Below are 22,794 nucleotides of genomic sequence, written 5' to 3' on the forward strand. Positions count from 1 at the left end.
ATATAAGTAAATATGGGAAAGGAAGAAGAATTAGGAAATCTGAAATATTGGTTTTATTAATGCTAAATGGAAAAAAACAGGTCAAACTTTAACCCACCATTTGTTTTTATGAAACACAGCCATTCATTTGTTCACATCCTGTCTACAAACACTTTTCCATTATAATGCCAGAGTTGAGTAGTTGTGACAGAGACCACATGGTGCACAAAACCTAAAATACGTACTTTCTAGGCCTTTACTAATAACGTACTAAAGAATAAGGCTTAGAGACAATAAAAATCACTAGAGAGATAACAACATATAATGCATTTGGGAGCATCAAACACATACTCATCTGGTGAAATAAGAGTAAATAAATGCTAACAGGAAGAGAGTAAAACTTGTAACAAGTTCAGTGCAGTATAAGTACCCCCCAAATGAGGGTAATGCAGAGAATATATGCAAGGTTTTTAATAAACTTTTCTCAGTAATTATATATTGGTGGTAGCAATATTATTATTATTAATTTTCCATGTAACATTTGAAGTAAATCTAAGATTATAAAAAATTATAATTCTTCCATCTTCTGTGCTCTTAAAAACCAGATTCACAGAGTGGAGGAAAGATGATGTATTAAACACATAGATGTAAAACAGAAGAGGAAAAGAATCTTGTTGTTCTGAATTTGCAGTGGAGAGATCAGTATGAACTCATGAGTGTGACAGGAATGAAAATGTCCTGATGGGAGACCAACATGCATCCCTAATGCCCAGATTTGGATCTTGAAATACCATTTTCCACTAAAAGGAACTAGAAGAAATGACTCATTCCAGGCCTGAATAAAACTATATATAATATTAGGCTGAAACAGGTTGTCTCATCAGATAGACTAAAAGCTCCCAAGTGACTACTGATGTTCCCACTGGAGTAACTTGAGCTTCAATATGAATACATAACACAGCAACAACAGGGACTGTATCTAACAAATACAAATGTTGTAACCTAATTCTTTGTACCCTCTCATTAGTCCGAAAAAAATGTGAATACATAAGTACAAAGGATGGAAAATCATCAAATATGCTTAATTCTGGGAGTTCATAATGATATAAAATAATTTATTAGTTACCTAGAAAATAAAGGCAAAAATTCAAGCCCTTATTTTTCCTTTCCTTTACAAACTTTATCACTGGATAAATAATAGATTTGATCTTTTTAAAAAATATTAATTTAAAATAATGTGTAATACTAATACATGTAAAAGAACTGACAATATTTTGCAACAACCAATGAAATAACAGAATCAAGTACTAACACCAAAAAAACAAAAATAAAACAACTAGGCTCAGTGCCCGTAGCACAGCAGTTAACGGTGCCAACCACATACACCAAGACTGGTGGGTTCAAGCCTGACCTGGGCCAGCTAAATAACAATGACAACTGCAACAAAAAATAGTCGGGTGTTGTGGTGGGTGCCTGTAGTTCCAGCTACTCGGGAGGCTGAGGCAAGGGAATCGCTTAAGCCCCAGAGTTTGACGTTGCTATAAGCTGTGACACCACAGCACTCTACTGAGGGCGACATAGTGAGACTGTCTCAAATAAATAAATAAATGAAAATAATAAATAAATAAACCAACTAGACATTATGTGTCTCCTGATGAAGGAACACAAAATATATAGTCTTGCCAACAAATTTGTATCTGAAAGAAATTATACCTGTTAATAAAGTTTCACAGCAAGAAGTAATGGACTTTCTGATAGTTTGAGAATTAAAAAATAAAGTAAAATAGTAACTGGCGACCAGCCCATTTTCATGACTCACACACAAATTTTCTGTAGGAAACATTTAAATTATTACCTGGTCACTAAGTGTACATTGTTCTGTGCAAATATCAGTGATGAGATTTCGAGCTTGTTTGGCCATTTCATCTAGAAACATATTACATAAGGAAAGACTGCGATCTCCAATATGATGCCGCTGTTAAGGCAGAATAAAAATAATAACAAAAGTTACAAGAAAGTACTTTGAACCAAAAAACTCTTAAGCATGGAAAATTAAGTTAAAAGTCTTATTCTGCAATGGGGTTGAAGGATACTATAGATTTCTTTTATCTCATGTAACAATGAACCTACCATACTCTATTTGCACACAAATGATTTAAGTACTTGATGATTATAAATATACAAGTGGGAAGATTCTTGAAAGATCAGTATTTTCCTAAATATGAAAAACTAGACATTTAATTTTCAATTCCACGAAGTCCTATATCCAATTCTTAAATATAAAACATACAATGTGAAAGAAAAGTTTTAGAGATTTAGAGGAAAAAAGCTGACCATGCATTCTCTGAATACAATAAGAATGCAAATTTTAGGATTACACACATATATCTAGACACATACATTCACTCAAATCTACCCATCTGTGCAAGATTCTTATACTTTTAGTTGGGGTGGGTTGTAATAGTTTGACAGGTTTTTCTTGTCAATGGTAACAAGAACGTTGAGTTATATGATGCTGCAAATTTTTGTACTCTATACATGTAAAACTTTATAAAGAGATTTTTAGAAAATTTTCTTCCCCTGGCCTTTCCTGATTATGTAACATAGGCAGAGATTACATAAAGTACTGCTATGCTGCTAAATAATTGTAAGATACATAAAAATACTTCAACACACAAAGTAACTATTCTTAGATCTATCATGAGACTTTACAATGTATTTTATTTTAAATGCCTCTTGAAACTTTAATATGAAGGCAAACCAAAAGGGATTTATAGCCTAATACAAGTAAATATTGATCCACTTTAGGAAAGACTTCAATTAATCAACATTCAGGATTTTAATCAAATTCTGATTCCTGAAAGATAAAACAAATCCTTTGCTATTAATCTTCCTAAAAAACGAACACTGAATTAGGAATGCTTCCCATTTTTCTCTACAGATAATAACTTATTTAAAATAAAAATTTAGGGCAGCGCCTGTGGCTTAGGGAGTAGGGCGCCGGCCCCACATACCAGAGATGGCAGGTTCAAACCTGGCCCCGCCCAAAAACTGCAAAAAATATATATATCTATAAACAAAAAAAACTACAAATTTAATTTCATCACTTCCCTTGAATAGCTCAAAAATGCTGAGACTGGCAGAAAAAAAAAAAAAAACAAGTAAAGCTTCTTAACATGTCACACAAGTCTACTGTCTGTCTACTGTCTTTGGATGCTGTGAACAGACTTCAGGAGGATAACAGCAGAAGACGACGACCACTTAGAAGATGCTACAACCCACATGAAAGACAGATTCTATTTGGAGTATATGTGAAGAGTACTATAAATCTGAACTATAGTAGTGGCAACAGCAATAGAGGATAGATTCAAGAAATGATACATAAAAAATGTTAAGACTTCATGGGTAATTTAATGGTAAGGGTGATAGTGAGGAAAGAGTTGTTTTTTTTAATTTTTTTTTTTATTAAATCATAGCTGTGTACATTAATGCGATCATGGGGCACCATACACTAGTTTTATAGACCGTTTGACACATTTTCATCACACTGGTTAACATAGCCTTCCTGGCATTTTCTTAGTTATTGTGTTAAGACATTTACATTCTACATTTAATAAGTTTCACATATACCCTTGTAAGATGCACCGCAGGTATAATCCCACCAATCACCCTCTCTCTGCCCCCCTCCCCCCTCCTTCCCCTCCTCCCTATTTTTGGGTTATAGCTTTCATGTGAAAGCCATACATTAGTTTCATAGTAGGGCTGAGTACATTGGATACTTTTTCTTCCATTCTTGAGATACTTTACTAAGAAGATGGTCCAGCTCCATGTAAAGATGAAAGAGGTAAAGTCTCCATCTTTCTTTAAGGCAGAAAGAGTTAATAGTATATATTGCATCAGGTGCTAAGCTTGGGAGAAAAAAATCTACTTAATCTAAACAAACCTATATATCTATTAAAATTGGTAACATTAATATCCTCTCACATAGTAATTCCCTAATAAACTTCTGCTACTCCCTAATAAACTTCTGGTAGGCTAACTTCTGTCTCAAAGTTGGCTTCCCAAGGAATACTGGCATACAATCTGCAAAAGGTATGTTGCCTACTGTTTAAAGATACTGATTATGGTACTGCTATCTCTAAGTTTCTTTTCTACAAGTTCTCCAATTCTACGTATAGAGATAAAACACTAAGGTAAATTATAAAGAAACACATTATTTATTTTTAACATATACTCTTACCACAGGTCCAAACTGATAATTTCCTTTTCAAAGATTAGAAGAAACCACAGAGTACACTTTTGATAGATACTTTCTATCAATAAAACTACTAAGTAGTGCAATTACTCAGCATTTGGGGTAGGGGGTTGAATGTGCACGTGTCTCATAAACATCAGCAAATCTGGATTTTGCTTACTACGTCTATTACATTAACAAGATAGTGAAATCTCTTTTGAATTGTTTATTTATTCAGCAATCCATAAATTCTAAGTCTTTTCGATGATAGTTTAAGAGGAAAATTTAGCATAGTCAATTACTGTCCATATTTTTACCATAAATATTAATACCTGACCCACCATTTATTTTAATGAAGGTAATTCTAAGTGACCTTATAACATGTTCTTATATATATATTTGTGTGTGTTTATCTACCCATCTACATGTATCTATAAATATTAACCTATGTATTCAAGTATTTTTCTGATTCTGCATAGAGGTGTACCAGATCGGAAGCTAAATTAGTAATTATGACTCTGTGAACATTTGTTTGGTGATAAGTCTGACCTATTTTACATTTGCATACCACATGAATTATAGTACTACATGAAAATTACCTCTTCTGGACATAGTTCATGTGTGCAACTCATAAAATGAGTGCAAAGCAGCGGAAATGCAATTGAATATCTTGATTGAGAGGGTAACTCCAAACACTGTTGAAACATCTTCTCAAAAGCACGACTGTAAAAACTACATAAAGGGACACAAACGAGAATCACAATTTTTAGAGTTAAAATAGAAATGTTCTTGATATAATACAATGTAATTAATTTAATCTGATTCAAGTGAATGACAGTTACCAACTGATAGCATTTATTCTTTTAACAAGAGAATATTATCCCCCAAAATACCTTTTTCACACCAAAAATCATTCCAGAATATAAAAATACTATTCATATAACTTTCTTTTTTTGGAGACAGAGTCTCACTCTGTCGGCCTAGGTAGAGGGTCATGGCGTTGTCACAGTTCACAGCAACTTCAAACTCTTGGGGTTAAGCAATTCTCTTGCCTCAGCCTCCTGAGTAGCTGGGACTATAGCATAGTCAATTACTGTACATATGTACTGGGCACCATGATGCCCAGCTAGTTTTTCTATTTTTAGTAGAAAAACTCAGGCTGGCTGGTCTCAAATTCCTGAGTTCAAGTGATCCCCCTGCCTCAGCCACCCAGAGTGCTATGTTTACAGGTGTGAGCCACTGAGCCTAGCTTATTTGTATAACAAACATTAACCAATACTAAAAATAAAAAAATCAAATAGAAATTAAATACACCTATGGCATATATATGCTTAATAAAATTTCATCAAAGCTAAGTCACTATCAATTGTAAAAAAATTATTTTATGTACTACCAATTCAACAACTACATGCCATCAATTTTAAATTACATGTAGATTTAAGGTGCATAAAAGAATATGAGTTGATAAAATACCGTACATCTCAGAGTAACAAGTACTAAACATGTCTATTTGGGATATGACAAGTAAAACAGAATGTGACTATGAGAAAATGTGAGTAAAATTTTAAGACTGATAATTATATACAAATTTCAAACATTACTCAAAGTGCTTTTAGTTCTAATGAAGTAGAGGGGACTTTCTAATTGTTGAAAATAGGAACCTTTCAGTAGTTAAAAAAAAAACTTAAATATTAAATGTTCCATTTTCTAACTCAGAATCTGTTTCAGACAGCAGTACAGGGCTCCAAATAATCTTAATAATTCTTAAAAATTTGATGTTATGTATGTAAACCTAAAGTGTTATTTCCTGATGTGTTCCATAAGTTCCTTTAAAAGGCATGCGTTCTCTGCCTGGAGATTTGGATTTCTTCTGTAATACTACTAATTTAAGCTACCTAACTGCCAAAATCAATGTAGATTGAGTTATTTTCCAAAATAAAAGCAATGAAAAGTTTTCATAATCACTTCTATTCAATATAGAAACTCTCACTATGCACTGAAATTACCTCAGCATTTTAGAAACAAAGAAACATGCTAAGTTACTCCAATCTACTTCCCTAAAAGAAAAATAAATAAAAGGCCAAGAAACAGGAAATAGAGTTGTATTGTGTAGTGTTGGAGCCGGAATACTTGAGTTTGAATCCTGGCCCCACTGTTTTTATCTGAGCACAACCAAGTTCACTTATTCACTCAAACATTTATAAAGTATCTACTATATTAGACACTAACAAACACATAACTTTCCTTTAGGGGCCACTTTTTCTGCGGAGGAAGAAAAGGGAGAAAGGTAACTACTCAATATAACAAGAGAGGCTCTGATAAAAAAGAGAGTGAAGCAGAATGTGGGAAATAATTACCATGTCATCACAATATCAACATTTAACATTATAGAAGTAAAGTTGCTAGGTATTTCTAACACTTGATATATTTGACCCTGATCTGTAACTTCTTTTTTTCTCATAGCCTAATCATGTAAAAGAGGCCCTTAAGGTAACCTGAATAACTGTTTTTCACCTCCTCAAACAAAAAGAAACAAAATTCACATTAGTACAAGTTGCTGTTATACAGAATTAAAAATAGACATAAAATCCCAACTTGGTTACACCTCTTTTGTTGGCAAGTTTTTAAGTCCACTAAATCCCTTATTCTTAAAGAGTTTATTACTGAACTATCTTAAGGATTATTCTAACATAAAAACATAAAAACAATTATGAAAAATAACTTTGGATACCAAAAATCCAAATTTAAAGAAAATTACAACATACCAAAATATGGAGAGATCTGATGTTTCCACCAACATTTCCACCAAAGAATCTACCATTTTTGTATGAAAAATTATTGTATTCATCATCTTCCCAAGTTCTCTGTGATCTGCAAGGCCAAGTGAAGCCTTAGAGACACTAGTATATGCCTGTAGAAGTATAGCAAAAAACAAAAGTTTAGGTAGAGATCTATGACATGAGATTTGTCATCCTACAGGGGACTAAGAAAACAAACTATTTTTTTGTGACACCATCAGTGACATCTTTATTTTAATTGGCTGTAGTGACCTAAACTTGAAATTTCTATTAAAAATTTCTTTAATAAACTAAAATACTAGTATCCAAACAGAATCTAATGTATATGAATCATTCACCTTCAATCCCAGTGGAACTAAAATTAAAATATCAAAAGTATAAAACAATTAGTTGTCATGTTAACACTACCAAAAGAAATTTTCAAACTAATTCAAGACAGAAAACATACACAGGAAATAATCAGATAAATCTAAGTACTGCATCTATTGATTCAGTGAGGGTTAAGAGTGACTAAACACACACTGTACTAATTTAACAACTTCTAGAAAAGTACTTAAGATTATAAAAATTAATGTAGGCTGGCTGAAAAGGTGACAGAACTTTAGCCAAAACCATCAAGACAGGTAGTGGGGAAAGAAATTCCACAATTAGAACCTCGTATCATGAAAGGCAGAATCACACCTATAGATGGTAGACATTTCAGAATGGCCGAGAATAAGAATAGGAGTGCCTACAGAATAAATACTGTTCACCGTGGCTAGAATTTGAGTGCAAAGAGAAGAGGGGTAGTAAAAATAGAGATTCAAGCAGACCACACACAGCTTTGTATAGAATGTTAAAGAATTTAAACTTTTTGGTGAATGACTAGATGTGGGAGCAACAGAGGAATTATTGAAGGTCCAGGTTCTGACTATTAGGAGATATTTTTTCATGGGTCTCATGCTCCCACACCAACACTGCCAATTTCCTAGTTTCAGACTTCTAGCCTTCAGAACCGTGGGACAATAATTTCTACTATTTAAGCCACTCAGGTGTCACTTTGTTATGGCAGCTCTAGGAAACTAATACAAACAAGGAAGATTACACGAAATAGTTAGATAGCTGGTAGTACTCTCATAAAAAGCTCATCAAAACATTAAAAATCTCTCACAAAGTATCAGTTCTACATTTTTTAAAATTTCAAAATATTAAGAAAGCATAAAACTTTTGTTATATGGATATACTCTATAATGATGAAAGCAGGGCTTTCCGTGTGCCTGACACCAGGACAGGGTCACAGCAGGCAAATTTTTTTCCCTCACTCTACTTCCTCAAGTTCTACATTCTCAATCTTCGCTAAGTGCTTCATATTTTGCTGCATGAATGAACAACGGTCAAATTCTTAATTGAAGACTTCATAATCCTGGCAAGTATTCATTAAGGGTACATTTGAAATCTCTAAAATTCTCTGAACCCAAGTATTGGTTTAGGCACTCCCGCAAACTGAGAGAAGGAAACTGAAATAGTTAAGCTTTGTAACAATCATTTTCAATGTTTTAAAAGTGTATATTCCTTAGCAGAGCAATTCTACTTCTATATTCCCTTCACAAGCTCTTCTTCTGTATTGTTTCAAAGCTTTTTTTAAAGATAGTGAGATGCTGCTGAGCATAGTGGCTCATAAATGTAATCTTAGCACTCAGGAGGCTGAGGTGGGAGGATCACTTGAGGTAAGGAGTTCAAGACTAGCCTGAGTAATAGTGAGACCCCGATCTCTACTAAAAATAGAAAAATTAGCCAGGCATTCTGGTAGGCACCTGTAGTCTCAGCTTTTGGGGAAGCTGAGGCAAGAGAATTATCTAAGCCCAAGAGTTTGGGATGCTATGAGCTAATGATGCCATGACTCTCTGCCTAGGGCGACAGAGTGAGACTCTGTCTCAAAAAAAAAAAAAGTGAGCTGTTAATTTTAAAATTTTATTGGTAGGGCGGCGCCTGTGGCTCAAGGAGTAGGGCGCCGGTCCCATATGCCGGAGGTGGCGGGTTCAAATCCAGCCCCGGCCAAAAAAAAAAAAAACAAAAACAAAAACAAAAAAAAAATTTTTATTGGTAATAAGAAAATAACCCCTAATACACACACATTTAGTATTTGGGGATGGTGGTTATTTGACATGTGGTTACTTGCTCCCCTACTAATTGGTTTTGTAAGCTAAGGCAAGTTACTTAATATAATACTTTATTTACATAATTTCCATTTCTAAAAATAAGTTCCCTAAAAACATAGATCAAGAGGGAAAAAAGTACCTGTGTATTTTGAGACTAGAAGGAAAGAACACAAGAAAAGCAAAAACACCTCAGGGACATAAGCAGAATGCCAGAAAAGTATGTTCTTCCTGAGAATCATTACTGAGATTGTGTCCATCTAAAAATCTCTTCCACAAATAAATATTGCCTATATTTTCACTTTTTAATTAAACAGATAGAAATTCTATGTTTCCCCCCTGAGATAGCATCTCACTCTGTTCCAGGCTAGAGTGCCATGGCATCAGCCGAGCTCACAGCAACCTCAAACTCTTGGACTCAAGCAATCCTCCTTCCTCAGCCTCCCAAGTAGCTGGCACTACAGGCACCTGCCACAACACCTGGCTAATTTTTTTCCTATTTTTAGTAGAGACAGGGCCTCACTCTTGCTCAGTCTGGTCTCAAATTCCTAGAATTAAGGGATCCACTTGCCTCTGCCTCCCAGACTGCCAGGTTTATGGCCATGAGCCACTGTGCCTGGCCTGAAATTCTACTTTTTTTAAGTGGCAAAAAAGTATGTAATACTATCTCATTTACATGTTTGGACATCTGAAAGGATATAGACTAGCTGTTATTATTATTATTATTTTTTTTTTTTTGAGCAGAGTCTTACTCTTATGCCAGGACTAAAGTACAATGTAGTGTCATCACACTCACACTCACAGCAACCTCAATCTCCTAGGATCAAGTGATCCTCCTTACCCGCCTGAGCAGCTGGGACTATAGGCGAGTAGCACCACACTCAGCTAATGTTCTTATTTTTTGTAGAGATGCAAGTTCTGCTCTGTTGCCTAAGCCAGTCCTGAACTCCTGATTTCAATCAATCCTCCTATCTTGGCCTCTCAAAGTGTGAGGTTGTAGGCATGAACCACTGCGCCTGGCTAGACTAGTAATTAAAAGTATTTTGGGGCACCTGTAGTCCTAGCTACTTGGGAGGCTGAGGCAAGAGAATTGCTTAAGCCCAAGAGTTTGAGGTTGCTGTGAGCTGTGATGCCACCACACTCTACTCAGGGCAACATACTGAGACTCTTAAAAAAAAGAAAAAAGTATTTTGGGGGAATGGTAAAGGTACAAAGAGATGGTTGGACTATTCATAATGTAATATTGTTATCTTAAAATACATGTATATAAAAAGATACAGATTATTGAGAACACTAAGTCATTTTCCCATAATTACTAAAAATATTAATGAGCAATTAATTTTTATCATTAAATTTACAATATATATAAAGATGTTAGGCTTAAATCTTTAAAGCCCTTAAAAACATTGTATACGAGTTATATATTGAGGGAATACTCTTAAAGTTTATTTATTTCTGTATTTCAGAAAGTTGAAGCCGTTGGTACATGAAGTGAAGGCAAACAGTGGCCTGTGAGCTAGATGCTTCTTTTTAAAAACATAAGTTTTACTGGAACATAGCTATTCCCATTTTCTATGGCCGCTCTCACAGTAGAACACAGAACTGAGTAGTAAAGACAGAGAATATACGGCCCACAAGCCTAAAATCAACTATCCCTTTATAAAAAATTTACTTCCATACCAGAGTATAAATATATTATCGAAAAGATTTTGTGCTTTCACCTTAGAATTAAGTATTTGAATCATGATAATCAGGAGAGAGAATGAGATTTAGATGTCTAGATACAGCAGAACCTCTGTACATTGACCACAGAAGGGTCTGTAACTGGTCAACATATAGAGGTGGTCAACATAAGGAACTAGACCTACTGTACTGAAACGCACATGTGGCGCATGTTTAGTCTATGAAAATTAGGCCATCTTAAGGAGGTGGTCAATTTAGGAAGGTAGTCAACTATGGAGATTCTACTGTATTTTTAAATTACAAGAACCTCAAAAGCCCTTTTACATTGGCTTAACTTGTCAATTCATCCAAGTTTAACAATTAATGTTTAAGGTTAGTTATAAAAAAGAAGTATTTTTGGCCAGGCGTAGTGGCTCACGCCTGTAATCCTAGCAGTCTGGGAGGCTGAGGCAGCTGGATCGCTTGAGTTCAAGAGTTTAGGACCAGCTTGAGCAAAAGTGAGACCCTGTCTCTGAAAAACAGCTGGGTGTTGTGGCAGGTGCCTATAGTCCCAGCTACTTGGGTGGCTGAGGCAAGATAATCACTTGAGCCCAAGAGTTTGAGGTTGCTATAAAGCAGTGATGCCACGGCACTCTACCAGAGGTAAGAAAGTTAAATACTGTGTCAAAAAAAAAAAAAAAGGATTTTCAATAATTTTATGATTCTGCTATATAATTTTTCATGTTACTTAATGTATTCAGGCCATTGAGTGCTAGCACTTTAGAAGGCTTAGCTAGGATTGCTTGAGGTCAGGAGTTTGAGACCAGCCTGAGCAAGAACATGACCCTACACTATAAAAAACAAGAAAATTAGTCAGGTGTGATCAAATGCACCTGTAGTCCCAGCTACTCAGGAGGCTGAGGCAGGAGGATCATTTGTGCTCAGGAGTTTGAGGTTGCTGTAAGCTATGATAATGCCACTACACTCTAGTTGGGGCAATAGAGCAAGACTTTGTCTCAAAAACAAAAACAAAAAAACCAACTAATGTATTAAATAACAGTAAAATTTAAATTATTCTTACCTGTAACCTAAACCAATCTAACCTCATTCCTCTAAAATCAAATACTTCACCATCTTCAACTGTAATAGAAAAAAAAAAGGATTACAAAGTAAATTAATGTTTTCACAATCTATAATGACATTTTAAAATTTAAAAGCTAAGACAATTCCATTTCTGTGCATATATCTGGAACAATTAAAACCAAGGTCTTGAAAAGATATCTATATACCCATATTCACAGCAATATTATCCACAATAGGCAAAAATGGAAGTAACTTAAATGTCCATTGACAAATGAACGGATAAACAAAAATGCAATATATAAATACAATGGGATATTATTCTGCCTTCAGGAGGAAGGACATTCTGACATATGCTACTATGGCTAAACCTTAAGGACAGTACACACAGTGAAATTAACTAGTCACAAAAAGACAAATACTGCATGATTCCACTTATATGAGGTATCTAGAGTAGTCAGATTCACAGAAACAGAAAGTGAAATGGTGGTTGCCAGGGCCTGACAAGAGAGGGAAATAGTGTATTGTTGTTTAGTGGCTAGAGTTTCAGTTTTGGAAGATGAAAAAGTTTTGGAGAATGGTTGTACAACAATATGAATACACTTACTACTGACTGTAACTCAGAAATGGTTAAGTTGATTAAGTTCATGTATATTGTATAGTTAAAAAAAATTTCAGAATTTAAGATCTAAGACAGTGAAACAATTCTCAAATCTCTTGGTTATGCTAAGAGAAGTACACATATCTCCCCTAAGCTCTCTGATTCTCAGTGTGCTTTCATGTCAATTTCAAGGAGCTAGAACTTAAGGGATGCTATGAACAGAAACTTTAGTCAGCATGCTTTTGCGCCACAAAATAACTCCATATAAACCAAACATCGCCAGGCAAGATATAGTAGTTTCATTACTTAAATGGGGTAGCTATAAAGACTGCTTGAACTAAAATCAATTTTTAAAAACGACAGACCTGAGTTCAAATTCCTATTTTCACTTAAAAGCTGTTAGCTTGGTGAATTATGTTAGGTAAATGAGAGGATAAACTCTTAAATTGTAGGTTTCCCCATCTGTCAAATAACAGTGTAGAAAAAAGTGGTATGTGTCAGCCCGGGACTGGCCAGGTTTCTGGCCCCCGGCTTATCTACCATCCAGCAGCAGACCACTAGGCTATCCTGCTTGGAAACAATTGTTCTTAGGTGCCTTAGGGCTATTTGCCTTAGCATAAGGGAGAGAAAGAGAAAGACAGTATTTGAGGGAGTAGAGCAGTCTTAGCAGACGAATACATCTTTCATAGAGAGATGCCTTGCAGGCATTCTGCAGGCAGAGGCCACACAGAGTGAGCGAGTCCCTGATAGAATACGCGCTCACGACTGCCTTCTCCTCCAACCTCTTACAGACACACTCTGGTGGCTCTTAACATCACAGTGTAGAGACAGCCAATTACTGATGCTCTCATCTTGGGAGCTCTCATGTTTGTTAGGAGAGCCAAATCCTTCCTCATGTCCTTTTCACCAAGGTGTTACATTAATGAACAATTCAGGTGTTTCTTATAACTCTGACTCCTCCTTGCCACACTGTATGGGCTGCTACAGATATGGGCCAGGCATAGTGACTCATGTCTATGATCCTAGCACTCTGGGAGGCCAAGGTTAGGAGGAATTCTTGAGGATAAGAGTTTGAGACCAGCCTGAACAACACAGCAAGTTCCTGATTTCTTAAAAAAAAAAAATCAGCCAGCTGTGGCAGCATCAGTCTGCAGTTCTAACTACTCAGTAGGCTGAAGAAGGAGGACCCTCCTTGAGCCCAGGAGTTTGAGGCTATAGCTATTATATGGCCACTAGACTCCAGCCTTGGTAACAGAATGAGACCCCGTCTCTAAAAGAACAAACAAACAAAAGTCATATGGACTAAGTGGAATAATATAAAGTGCCTGGCATTGACCAAACATTTTATAATAATATCTACTATTGTCGTAGGTATGCTTAGGCCGAATACATCCTTTGTTAACGATATGCAGTTCTCTTTTTTTGTTCTTTTTATACTTTGGTACAAAATGTCACCCTTTTTTCTGCTGAATAGTAAGAAATACTAAACTATCATCTTACGGTTTTTGTAAAAATCACCACAAATTCATTTTGAAAATTTTTCCTTCCAAGGGAACAAAGTTAAAAGACAGTATGTCCAAAGATAATTAATTCCATAAAAATTAACTGTTAAATTCTCTCTTAATCACATTTGAAAAACTAATCAGAAGATAATATGCTTTTACTTAAAAGACTTACTACCTTGTTTCACACTTAGGGAAGTCATAGTGTTAACAAAAGAGGACATGATGATTGACTCATCTTCAGGGCAAACAGAAAGATTCTGAAAAAGAAATTTAAAAAATGTTAAAAATATTTAGTTGGGAGTCAACTCACAGGTCCATCAACTAGTGGATGGATAAACAAAGTGGTACAACCATACCATGGAATGCAGTAAAGAAAGGAATGGAAAAAAAAAAATTTTTTTTTTTTTTTTTTTGAGACAGAGTCTCACTATGTCACCCTTGGTAGAGTGCAGTGGCATCACAGATGACAGCAACCTCCAACTCTTGGGCTTAAGCGATTCTCTTGCCTCAGTCTCCCAAGTAGCTGGGACTATAGGCACCGGCCACAACACTCGGCTATTTTCACTGTTGCAGTCGTCATTGTTGTTCAGCTGGCCCAGGCCAGGTTTGAACTCACCAGCCTGCATGTTATGTGGCCGGCGCCCTATCCACTGAGCTCTAGGTGCCACCCAAAAGGAATGTCATTTTAATATAAACCATAACAAGTGAATCTCAGTAACATTATGTTGAGTGAAAGAAATAAAAAATAAAAGATCATATAATGTATGATTCTACTTACACGAGAAAAAATTTATAAAGGCAAACAAAACTATAGTGACAAACATCAGATCAGCTGTGTCAGGTAATCTATGAAAGAATCCAAAATATAGGTACGCAAACTTTTTTTTTTTGTAGAGACAGAGTCTCACTTTATGGCCCTTGGTAGAGTGCCATGGCCTCACACAGCTCACAGCAACCTCCAACTCCTGGGCTTAAGCGATTCTCTTGCCTCAGCCTCCCGAGTAGCTGGGACTACAGGCGCCCGCCACAACGCCTGGCTATTTTTTGGTTGCAGTTTGGCCGGGGCTGGGTTTGAACCCGCCACCCTCGGTATATGGGGCCGGCGCCTTACCGACTGAGCCACAGGCACCACCCACAAACAAACTTTTAAAGGTGTTAGAAATACTTCATCTTGGTGATGGTTATGGGAATGAACATAGCTATCAAAATTTAAAATATACACTCAAAATAGGTGATTTTTGTTGAATGCAAATTATGCCTCAACAAAATATGGACCAGAAAAACTCCTTTCAAACTAGCTTTTAAAAGGTGAATATTTGTAAATGCTAAAGTATAATTATTTTTTTAAAAAGTTTAGCTCACAAATAGCATAAACAAAATAAATTTTCAAAATATTAAGACCTATAGAACAACAAGAATCTCACTGAACTGTATACTTAAAAATGGTTGTGATGGTAAATTTTCTTACATATATTTTACCAAAATAAAAAAATTAACACTTACTACGATGAAATATATTGTTTATAATCCTAGTTCTATACCAACTTGTTTATAATCTTAGTTTTACTTTTACACCCTACCAAATAGTTTAAAACACAGTTAATGTACTTTGCAAAAGTAGAGGGTAGTAAAAATGCTCAGGTTTTGGAGTTAAGACTTGAGCTTGAATACCGGCTTGATTATTCATGAAGGGTGTGATACTAGCAAGTTACATACTATCTTTTTTCTTTAACAAGTAAGAGTAACTATACCTACCTTCACAGAACTACTGTACAGATTTACATTTAATAAGATATACATACTATCAATAAATCTGATAATTATTAAAATCACTATTTTTGCTGCTACTGATACTACTATTGCTATAATCCCAGAAGAAATGTTAATAATTAATTTTCTCAGTTTATATAAAAATAGACTTCAAGTGACTTAAAAACTCTAGTACTCTAACAAAAATCTGTAAAATTTATTAATAAATGTCCAGGTAGCCATAGACCATTTTAAAAATTACATAAAACCAGGAGCTGGTTTGCTTTTTAAATTGCATCTTAGTACAAATAAATAATAAACAGTTAACAACAGCCTCTGGCTTATTTATTACACAGCAACTATTCAAATAAAACTACAGCAAGAATAATACTCTAGGTTTTCTGTGCCCTTTTTTAATGGACTTTCCGAAAGCATCTCCAAGCTCCATCTAGTGGGTAAAAGAAGAAATAAACTATGCAGTTTAGGATAACAACATGGAATTCAAGGCAAGTAATTATATGCACAATTTTTTCTTATCTGTATTTTTAGGTTGATTTGAAAAAATGTGGATTTCAAAATATGGTATTTCTCTGGAAAACCAGCAACTTTAGTGTAGTCTTTATATAAAAATAATTGCTTTTTGTTTACAGTAGTTTTAGACACCTGCAATTTTATAAAGGGAAGTAAAATAAAATACTATTTTTCTTACAGTCCATTTATTTGGAATAAACATTTTAAAAGTTAAATGTGAAAAAGATCAAATAAATTAAGGAAAACAAACCAAAAAGCTAGGACTTAAAATTAATAGAGAAAAATTCAAAACGAAAATAAAATTAGGACATTTAAATTAGAACATCCAGTGAAATCTTTAGTGACTGGGTGCAATGGCTCATGCCTGTAATCCTAGCACTCTAGGAGGCCGAGGCCAGGTGGATTGCCTGAGCTTACGGGTTTGAGACCAGCCTGTGCAAGAGCAAGCCCCATCTCTAAAAACAGACAGGTGTTGTGGTGGGCACCTGTAGTCCCACCTACTTGGGAGGCTGAGGCAAGAGAATCACTTGAGCCCAAGAGTTTGAGGTTGTTGTGAGCTATAATACCACAGCACCCTACTGAGGGTGACAAAATGAGACTGTTTCAAAAAACAGAAATCTTTATTTACTGGCCATTATCTAACATAATGCCCCCAAAGATTTTATTCTATTTTTCTTCTAATACTTAATTATCAATTATATTATCTCAGTCATCTCTTCCATGTATCTATAACCATTGTTCAATTTAAGGCTCTTATTAGGTCTCACTCACTTTGACTACTATAATAACTTTTCTTCTGCTTCATCCCATGATCCCCAGCAATCTATCATCCATACTGAGCCAGCGTGATGTTTCTAAGTAGTAAATCTGATATATAACTAACCTCTACTTTCTCTAGGCCCTCTACATTGGTTAGTATATACCTCCCGCTCCAGGATAACATTCCTTCATTGTGTTTACTCTGAGCTTTATATATACTTTATGCGTAACATCAATCACATTAGACTACAACCAATTGCTTCCTTCTCTCTAAAAAATCTCCTTTGCAAAATTTGACCATGTCTTATTGACTCTTGGAACCACTGTTCGAAACGTGATTATATTTTATAAATGTTTGTTGAGCAAGCCAATCAATTACTAAAAAAAATGGGAGAGAGGAGGAACAAAAGGAGGAATAATACGAGACAATTTTTACCTGTACAAGTTCATTGAGGACAACAGCATCAAAGCCAGAAAGGTACTGCACGTAATACCTCTGCATTACAGGTCCATATTTCCTTACATGTGCTCTAAGCTCTTCCATGTAAAATATTAATTCTGCAATGTGCCTTTTTAAGAAATTCGAGAAAAATATTTCAAAGAAGAAATGTATTATCAAAGAAAATATTAAATGCCCTCAATATTATTTTTAGAAGTTTTTTATTAAAATGGGCATTAATATTAAATGTCACTTTTTAAATTATTTCATACAAATAAAGAACTTATGGAAAGCAAAAACAAACAAAAAAAAAGCTAATACTAAAGATCAAAGCAAAAATATCTGCATAGTGGCTCACGCCTATAATCCTAGCACTCTGGGAGGCTGAGACAGGTGGATGGCCTGAGCTCACAGGTTCCAGACCAGCCTGAGCCAGAACAAGACCTCATCTCTAAAAATAGCTGGGCATTGTAGCAGGTGCCTGTAGTCCGAGCTACTCGAGAGGCTGATGCAAGAGAATTGCTTGAGCCCCAGAGTTTGAGGTTGCTGTGAGTTATGATGCCACAGGACTCTACTGAGGGCAACAAATTAAAACTGTCTCAAAAAAAAAAAAAAAATCCAACCTAAAAATAAAATCCAAAATAAAAAATAAAATCAGGACATCTTATAAATAGGTCATAAAATCTCTAATGAAAGAAGATTAGCAAGAAATAAGATTTTTCTGTATGTTCTTATTTCTCAGCTTAATTTATCTAACTCCAGTTGACAGATTTTGGGCTAAAATGAGAAAAAGACATTTTAATGACACACTGAGTTGCAACTCTACACTATAATAATTTTTATTTAAATGGTTTGTGTAGTAAAAACTTTTGAAAAAAAGAATTCCATAGTAAATATTATTGGACGTAGAAAGAAAACAAGAATTTTATCATCAGTTTGCCATACTACAAAGAAAACATTAAAAGTCCTCATTTCAAGCTGAAGTTGACCTCGAATTATAATTCATATCACCTAATGATATATTATAAATATTTCTATTTTGACAAATAGAGAAAGCTCTAGAACATGTTCCATGTTCTTCAGAATAATTTTGCTTTAAATACAAGTTCCCAGATTCCATTACAGAATACAGATGGTCCAAGACTTAATGAAGGTTTGATTTATGATTTTTTCTACTTTACAGTGGTGTCAAAGCATATGCATTCTGTAGGAACTGTACTTCAAATGTGAATTTTGATCTTTTCCCAAGATATACAGGCGGCAGCAGCAACCTACAACTTCCAGTCAGCCACATAATCACCAGAGAAAACAAATGATACTCTACTAATATATCGTGTTGCCAGACTGATTTTGCCCAACCATAGGCTAATAAAAGCATTCTGAACATGTTTATAGTAGACTAGGCCAAACTATGATGCTCAGTAGGCAGCTTTTGTTGTTAAATACATCATAATTCATCATGTTGCCAACTTATGAAGGGTTTATCTGGATGTAACCCCACTGTAAATCAAGAATCATTTGTACACAGAAAATTGTTTTAATGTTGCTAACTTACTTATCTATAAAGTCATCTGCACTCTTCTTTGGCATGTTATCTGCATGACGAAGTAGCCAGATAATTTCATCACGGGCAAAAGATAATGCCATAAAAACAAAAAGTGCCTATTAAAAAAAATAACATTGTTTACTCTCATTCAAAGTTTAAAACCAAAACCAATTAATAACTTTTCTCTAAGTAAAAAATCATTGGCAAGAAATGATAATATCAAATTCAAAAGAGAGACACGACAAACAGAAGGGGACAGAAGAGAATTTGGAAGTATGGATGAGGAAGAGAATGCAAACAAAGAAGAAAAATGCAAGGAGGTATGATTTACCAATGTCAAGTTAGCAAATTTATTTCTGTAAATATAAAAATCCTTTTATGCAGACCTTGACTCAAATTTTAGTAAACTTTCACATGAATGAAATTTTAACAATTTTAATATGGTGCAAGTATTCAAATAAAAATTTTTAAAAACCCATTACCTTGGGACCTAGCAAGCCAGGTTGATCAGAGAGAACAGTAGCCAATTCTTTCAGGGCAGATCTTAAAAACTTGCGTCTCTCTCTGTGCATTGAACCACTATAAGGAAAGACACCATTATCGTTTATCTGCTTCTACTAAAATTATGATTAGCATTTAAAGTAACTAGCATTTCCAATTTTACTTCCCAAGTTTTTTGTTAGGACACAAAAGCCCCTATAAAAATCATCTTTCTGTACTTATCCTTAAGTGAGCTAATCTTATGTTTATCCTTAGTCTTTCTTGTGTTGCTTTTGATACCAAGACTCTATTCCTATCAAAATCCTACCCAACCTTCAAGAAATATTTCCTAATATCCAGCTATTTATTTCTCAGTAATCGCTGAAATTTTAGTATTATATAGCATAGCACTTTATAAACTGGACTGAAATTTTAGAGGCAAAAACTGTACTATATATATTTTTTGTCACTTCTACATAGAAATTAATAAATACTACAATAAACATCTGGTTATCTATTAATATCTTTATTAAGTATATTCTTATTAACTATATAAAACTGATTAAACAAGAGCTATAGTCAACAAGGAAATGAGATAAAATCTGGTGCTCTTGTTCAAAAATAGATAAAGAAAGGAATAATCATAAATATTCACATGCTGGGTATTTTAAAATTCAAATTAGAAAGATCTTACACTAACGTATTAACAAAGGAAAAATTCTAAGTATTTCAATTCCTCATACTATGAGAAATACATACTGTTCCAAGAAAATTTTAAAATGTAAATGGGCATACAAAATTAATGCATATATATACACACACAGAGATATGAAGAATATATATGGAAACACCCAAGTATAAAGAATACATAACACCAGTAATTTTGCTGTGACACAGTAGATTTAGTTTTAGAAGACTCAAATCAGAATCCATCTTCTGCCTATATGACCTTAGGCTCCAACTCTGTTTCAGTTTCTCATCTATAAAATAAGCATGACACTTGCCTCAAAAGATATACACATAATTCGTGAGGCCTAAGATACAGTATTTCTATATAATACTATGCTGCTTTAATTTCAAAGACAAGCTCTTTTTACTGAATAATAAAATCATCCAGTGTCATTTCTGAGAAGGAAATGGGAAAATGTTATTTTGACTAATTTACTCCACAGAGTTGCTGTGAGGAGTCTGTGGCATTACTGAGAGAAAATGTCTATAAAGTACTTGGACCTGGTACATGGTAACAAGTTACAGGGATTACTACTGCTTACCACTTATAATTATTGTATGTAATAAACAGAAAGGAATAAAAAGAAGTTTCTTGTAAAAGATGTTTATAAAAGATTGTTTTGACACTATGGTATCTGTCTACAATGGGGTCTATCCCATGAGGAAGTGATAATCATGTGTACAGATCCAGAAAGGAATGCTAACAAACTCCAAAGTATGTTACTTGCACTAGAGCAGTGGTTCTCAACCTTCCTAATGCTGCAACCCTTTAATACAGTTTTCCTCATGTTGTGGTGACCCCCAACCGTAAAATTATTTTTGTTGCTACTATATTAGGTAACATATACTTCATGCTTCATGAAGTAGCACATACTTCATTTAGTAGCAATGAAAATAATTTTATGGTTGGGGGTCACCACAACATGAGGAACTGTATTAAAGGGTCGCAGCATTAGGAAGGTTAAGAACCACTGAACTAGAGAATCATTTTTGAATAATGTAAACAAATTTACTTCATTCAAAGTAAGAAATTATACACAAGGAATGATACAGCACAGATACAATGGTTTAAATTCCGCAAGCCTAGACTTAAATTCTAAAATTTCTTGGGGTTTTATAGTTTCATCTATGGAACAGTGCTTACCTTTACTCTGCCTTATCTAGAAATACTGATGGATCAGATAATATTACCTGTACATTTCCTAAGCTCATTGGTAGAAATACTCTATACATTATATATGTATATAACAATTAAGGTAAGATATCAAATTATTTAGAATTATAACCAGAAAAATAACTGGAAAATGTCAAAGGCTTTAAAGACACTAATTTCTAATTTAGGGTATCTATATATTTACTAATATAAGAAACACAAATTGGGAAAAAGTGTAAGGCTAACATATTTTCAAAAGTAAACACCTTCAAGAGACTGTGGAAGACATCATTTTTTATGAAGTAGTAAAAACATCAGCACAACTTACTGGTATGAAGAGCACAATGGCAGTTAAGCAATAATACCTAAAAGTGCCCTGCATGGTACTTCCTTATAGTATTTTATCAATACTTCAAACATTAAATCTATCTTCTCTAATTTTAAGGGTACCATATATATGTAGTTTATACTTAATATTTCTCATTGATTAAAAATCCCTATCTTCTACTACCACATCTTGCATAGTATGAACCATACTCATTTCAACAAAATAATGCTTTAAGAAAAGAATTCTTGATTAAAAGTACCACAAATAAAACAGAACTACTTACGCATGTGACACAGCTGCTTCCTTGCATTCTCTTATGTCATTAATACGCTTATTATAGCTATATGCAAAAAAAAAAAATTAGAACCATGTTAATCTTAGTTTGATAAATAGGAGTTAAAATGAATAAGTAAAATAACTAAGTCAATTAAAAATTGCTTATTAACAAAAAAAACTGGTCCTAAAACTGGAAATGCATGAAGGTTGTTTAATAACATCCTAGCATTAGGTCTGCAGTTAAGCCTTCCTGAAAGAAATAACTCTCACGTTACAAAAAAATCCAAAAATTAAATGAAACTTTGCAATGCAAATTTTTATCTTACTAAATCTTACTACTTCCTTCGGCTCCAATGGAGATATTAAAATTATACTTCTGATGTATTTAACAGTAATTTCCAAAAACCTAAAGCACAAAAAAAAAACTATCACCTCTGACATTTTATCAAGCCTATCCTATAAGCATAGAAAAATTCTGAAAGGATATAGACTGATCAAAAGTAGTGACTGAGTATAAAGTTCTTGTGGAGAAAACGAATGCAAGAAAGCATATGTCTACTTCAAATTATTTTGAGAGAGAGAATTATGTATGGGTGATTTTTATCATTTTCTTAAAAAAAAACCTTATTTTCAAATTAAAAAGAAATTTAATTAGAAGGAACAGAATACTCACACCAATCAGTTTAAAGGTACATTGGAAAAACAAATGTTAATAAATAACTTTATGAATAACAGATAAAAAACTCAAAATTCCTAAATTGCTAAAAAAAAGTTGTCTTCTTTACAAGTTGGCTAAAACCACTTACACCA

At 34.2% G+C, this 22,794-nt stretch overlaps 1 protein-coding gene across 4 annotated transcripts in view; it reads right to left on the reverse strand.

Moving 5' to 3' along the window:
* The window catches only part of NCKAP1 (NCK associated protein 1), a 122,794-nt gene that overhangs the window by 41,798 nt on the left and 58,202 nt on the right, over positions 1–22,794 (reverse strand). For all 4 annotated transcript variants that reach the window (XM_053596670.1, XM_053596671.1, XM_053596673.1 and 1 more), the window contains 9 exons: positions 21,992–22,048; positions 19,501–19,597; positions 19,028–19,134; positions 17,470–17,602; positions 14,170–14,251; positions 11,890–11,948; positions 6,979–7,124; positions 4,813–4,945; positions 1,835–1,954 (listed from right to left, as the gene is read on the reverse strand). In XM_053596670.1, coding sequence (XP_053452645.1) covers positions 1,835–1,954; positions 4,813–4,945; positions 6,979–7,124; positions 11,890–11,948; positions 14,170–14,251; positions 17,470–17,602; positions 19,028–19,134; positions 19,501–19,597; positions 21,992–22,048 — 934 coding nt within the window. The remainder of the gene's footprint in view (positions 1–1,834; positions 1,955–4,812; positions 4,946–6,978; positions 7,125–11,889; positions 11,949–14,169; positions 14,252–17,469; positions 17,603–19,027; positions 19,135–19,500; positions 19,598–21,991; positions 22,049–22,794) is intronic.

Source organism: Nycticebus coucang, chromosome 7 (genome assembly GCF_027406575.1).
Source record: "Nycticebus coucang isolate mNycCou1 chromosome 7, mNycCou1.pri, whole genome shotgun sequence".
NCBI classification, from domain to species: Eukaryota; Metazoa; Chordata; class Mammalia; order Primates; family Lorisidae; genus Nycticebus; species Nycticebus coucang.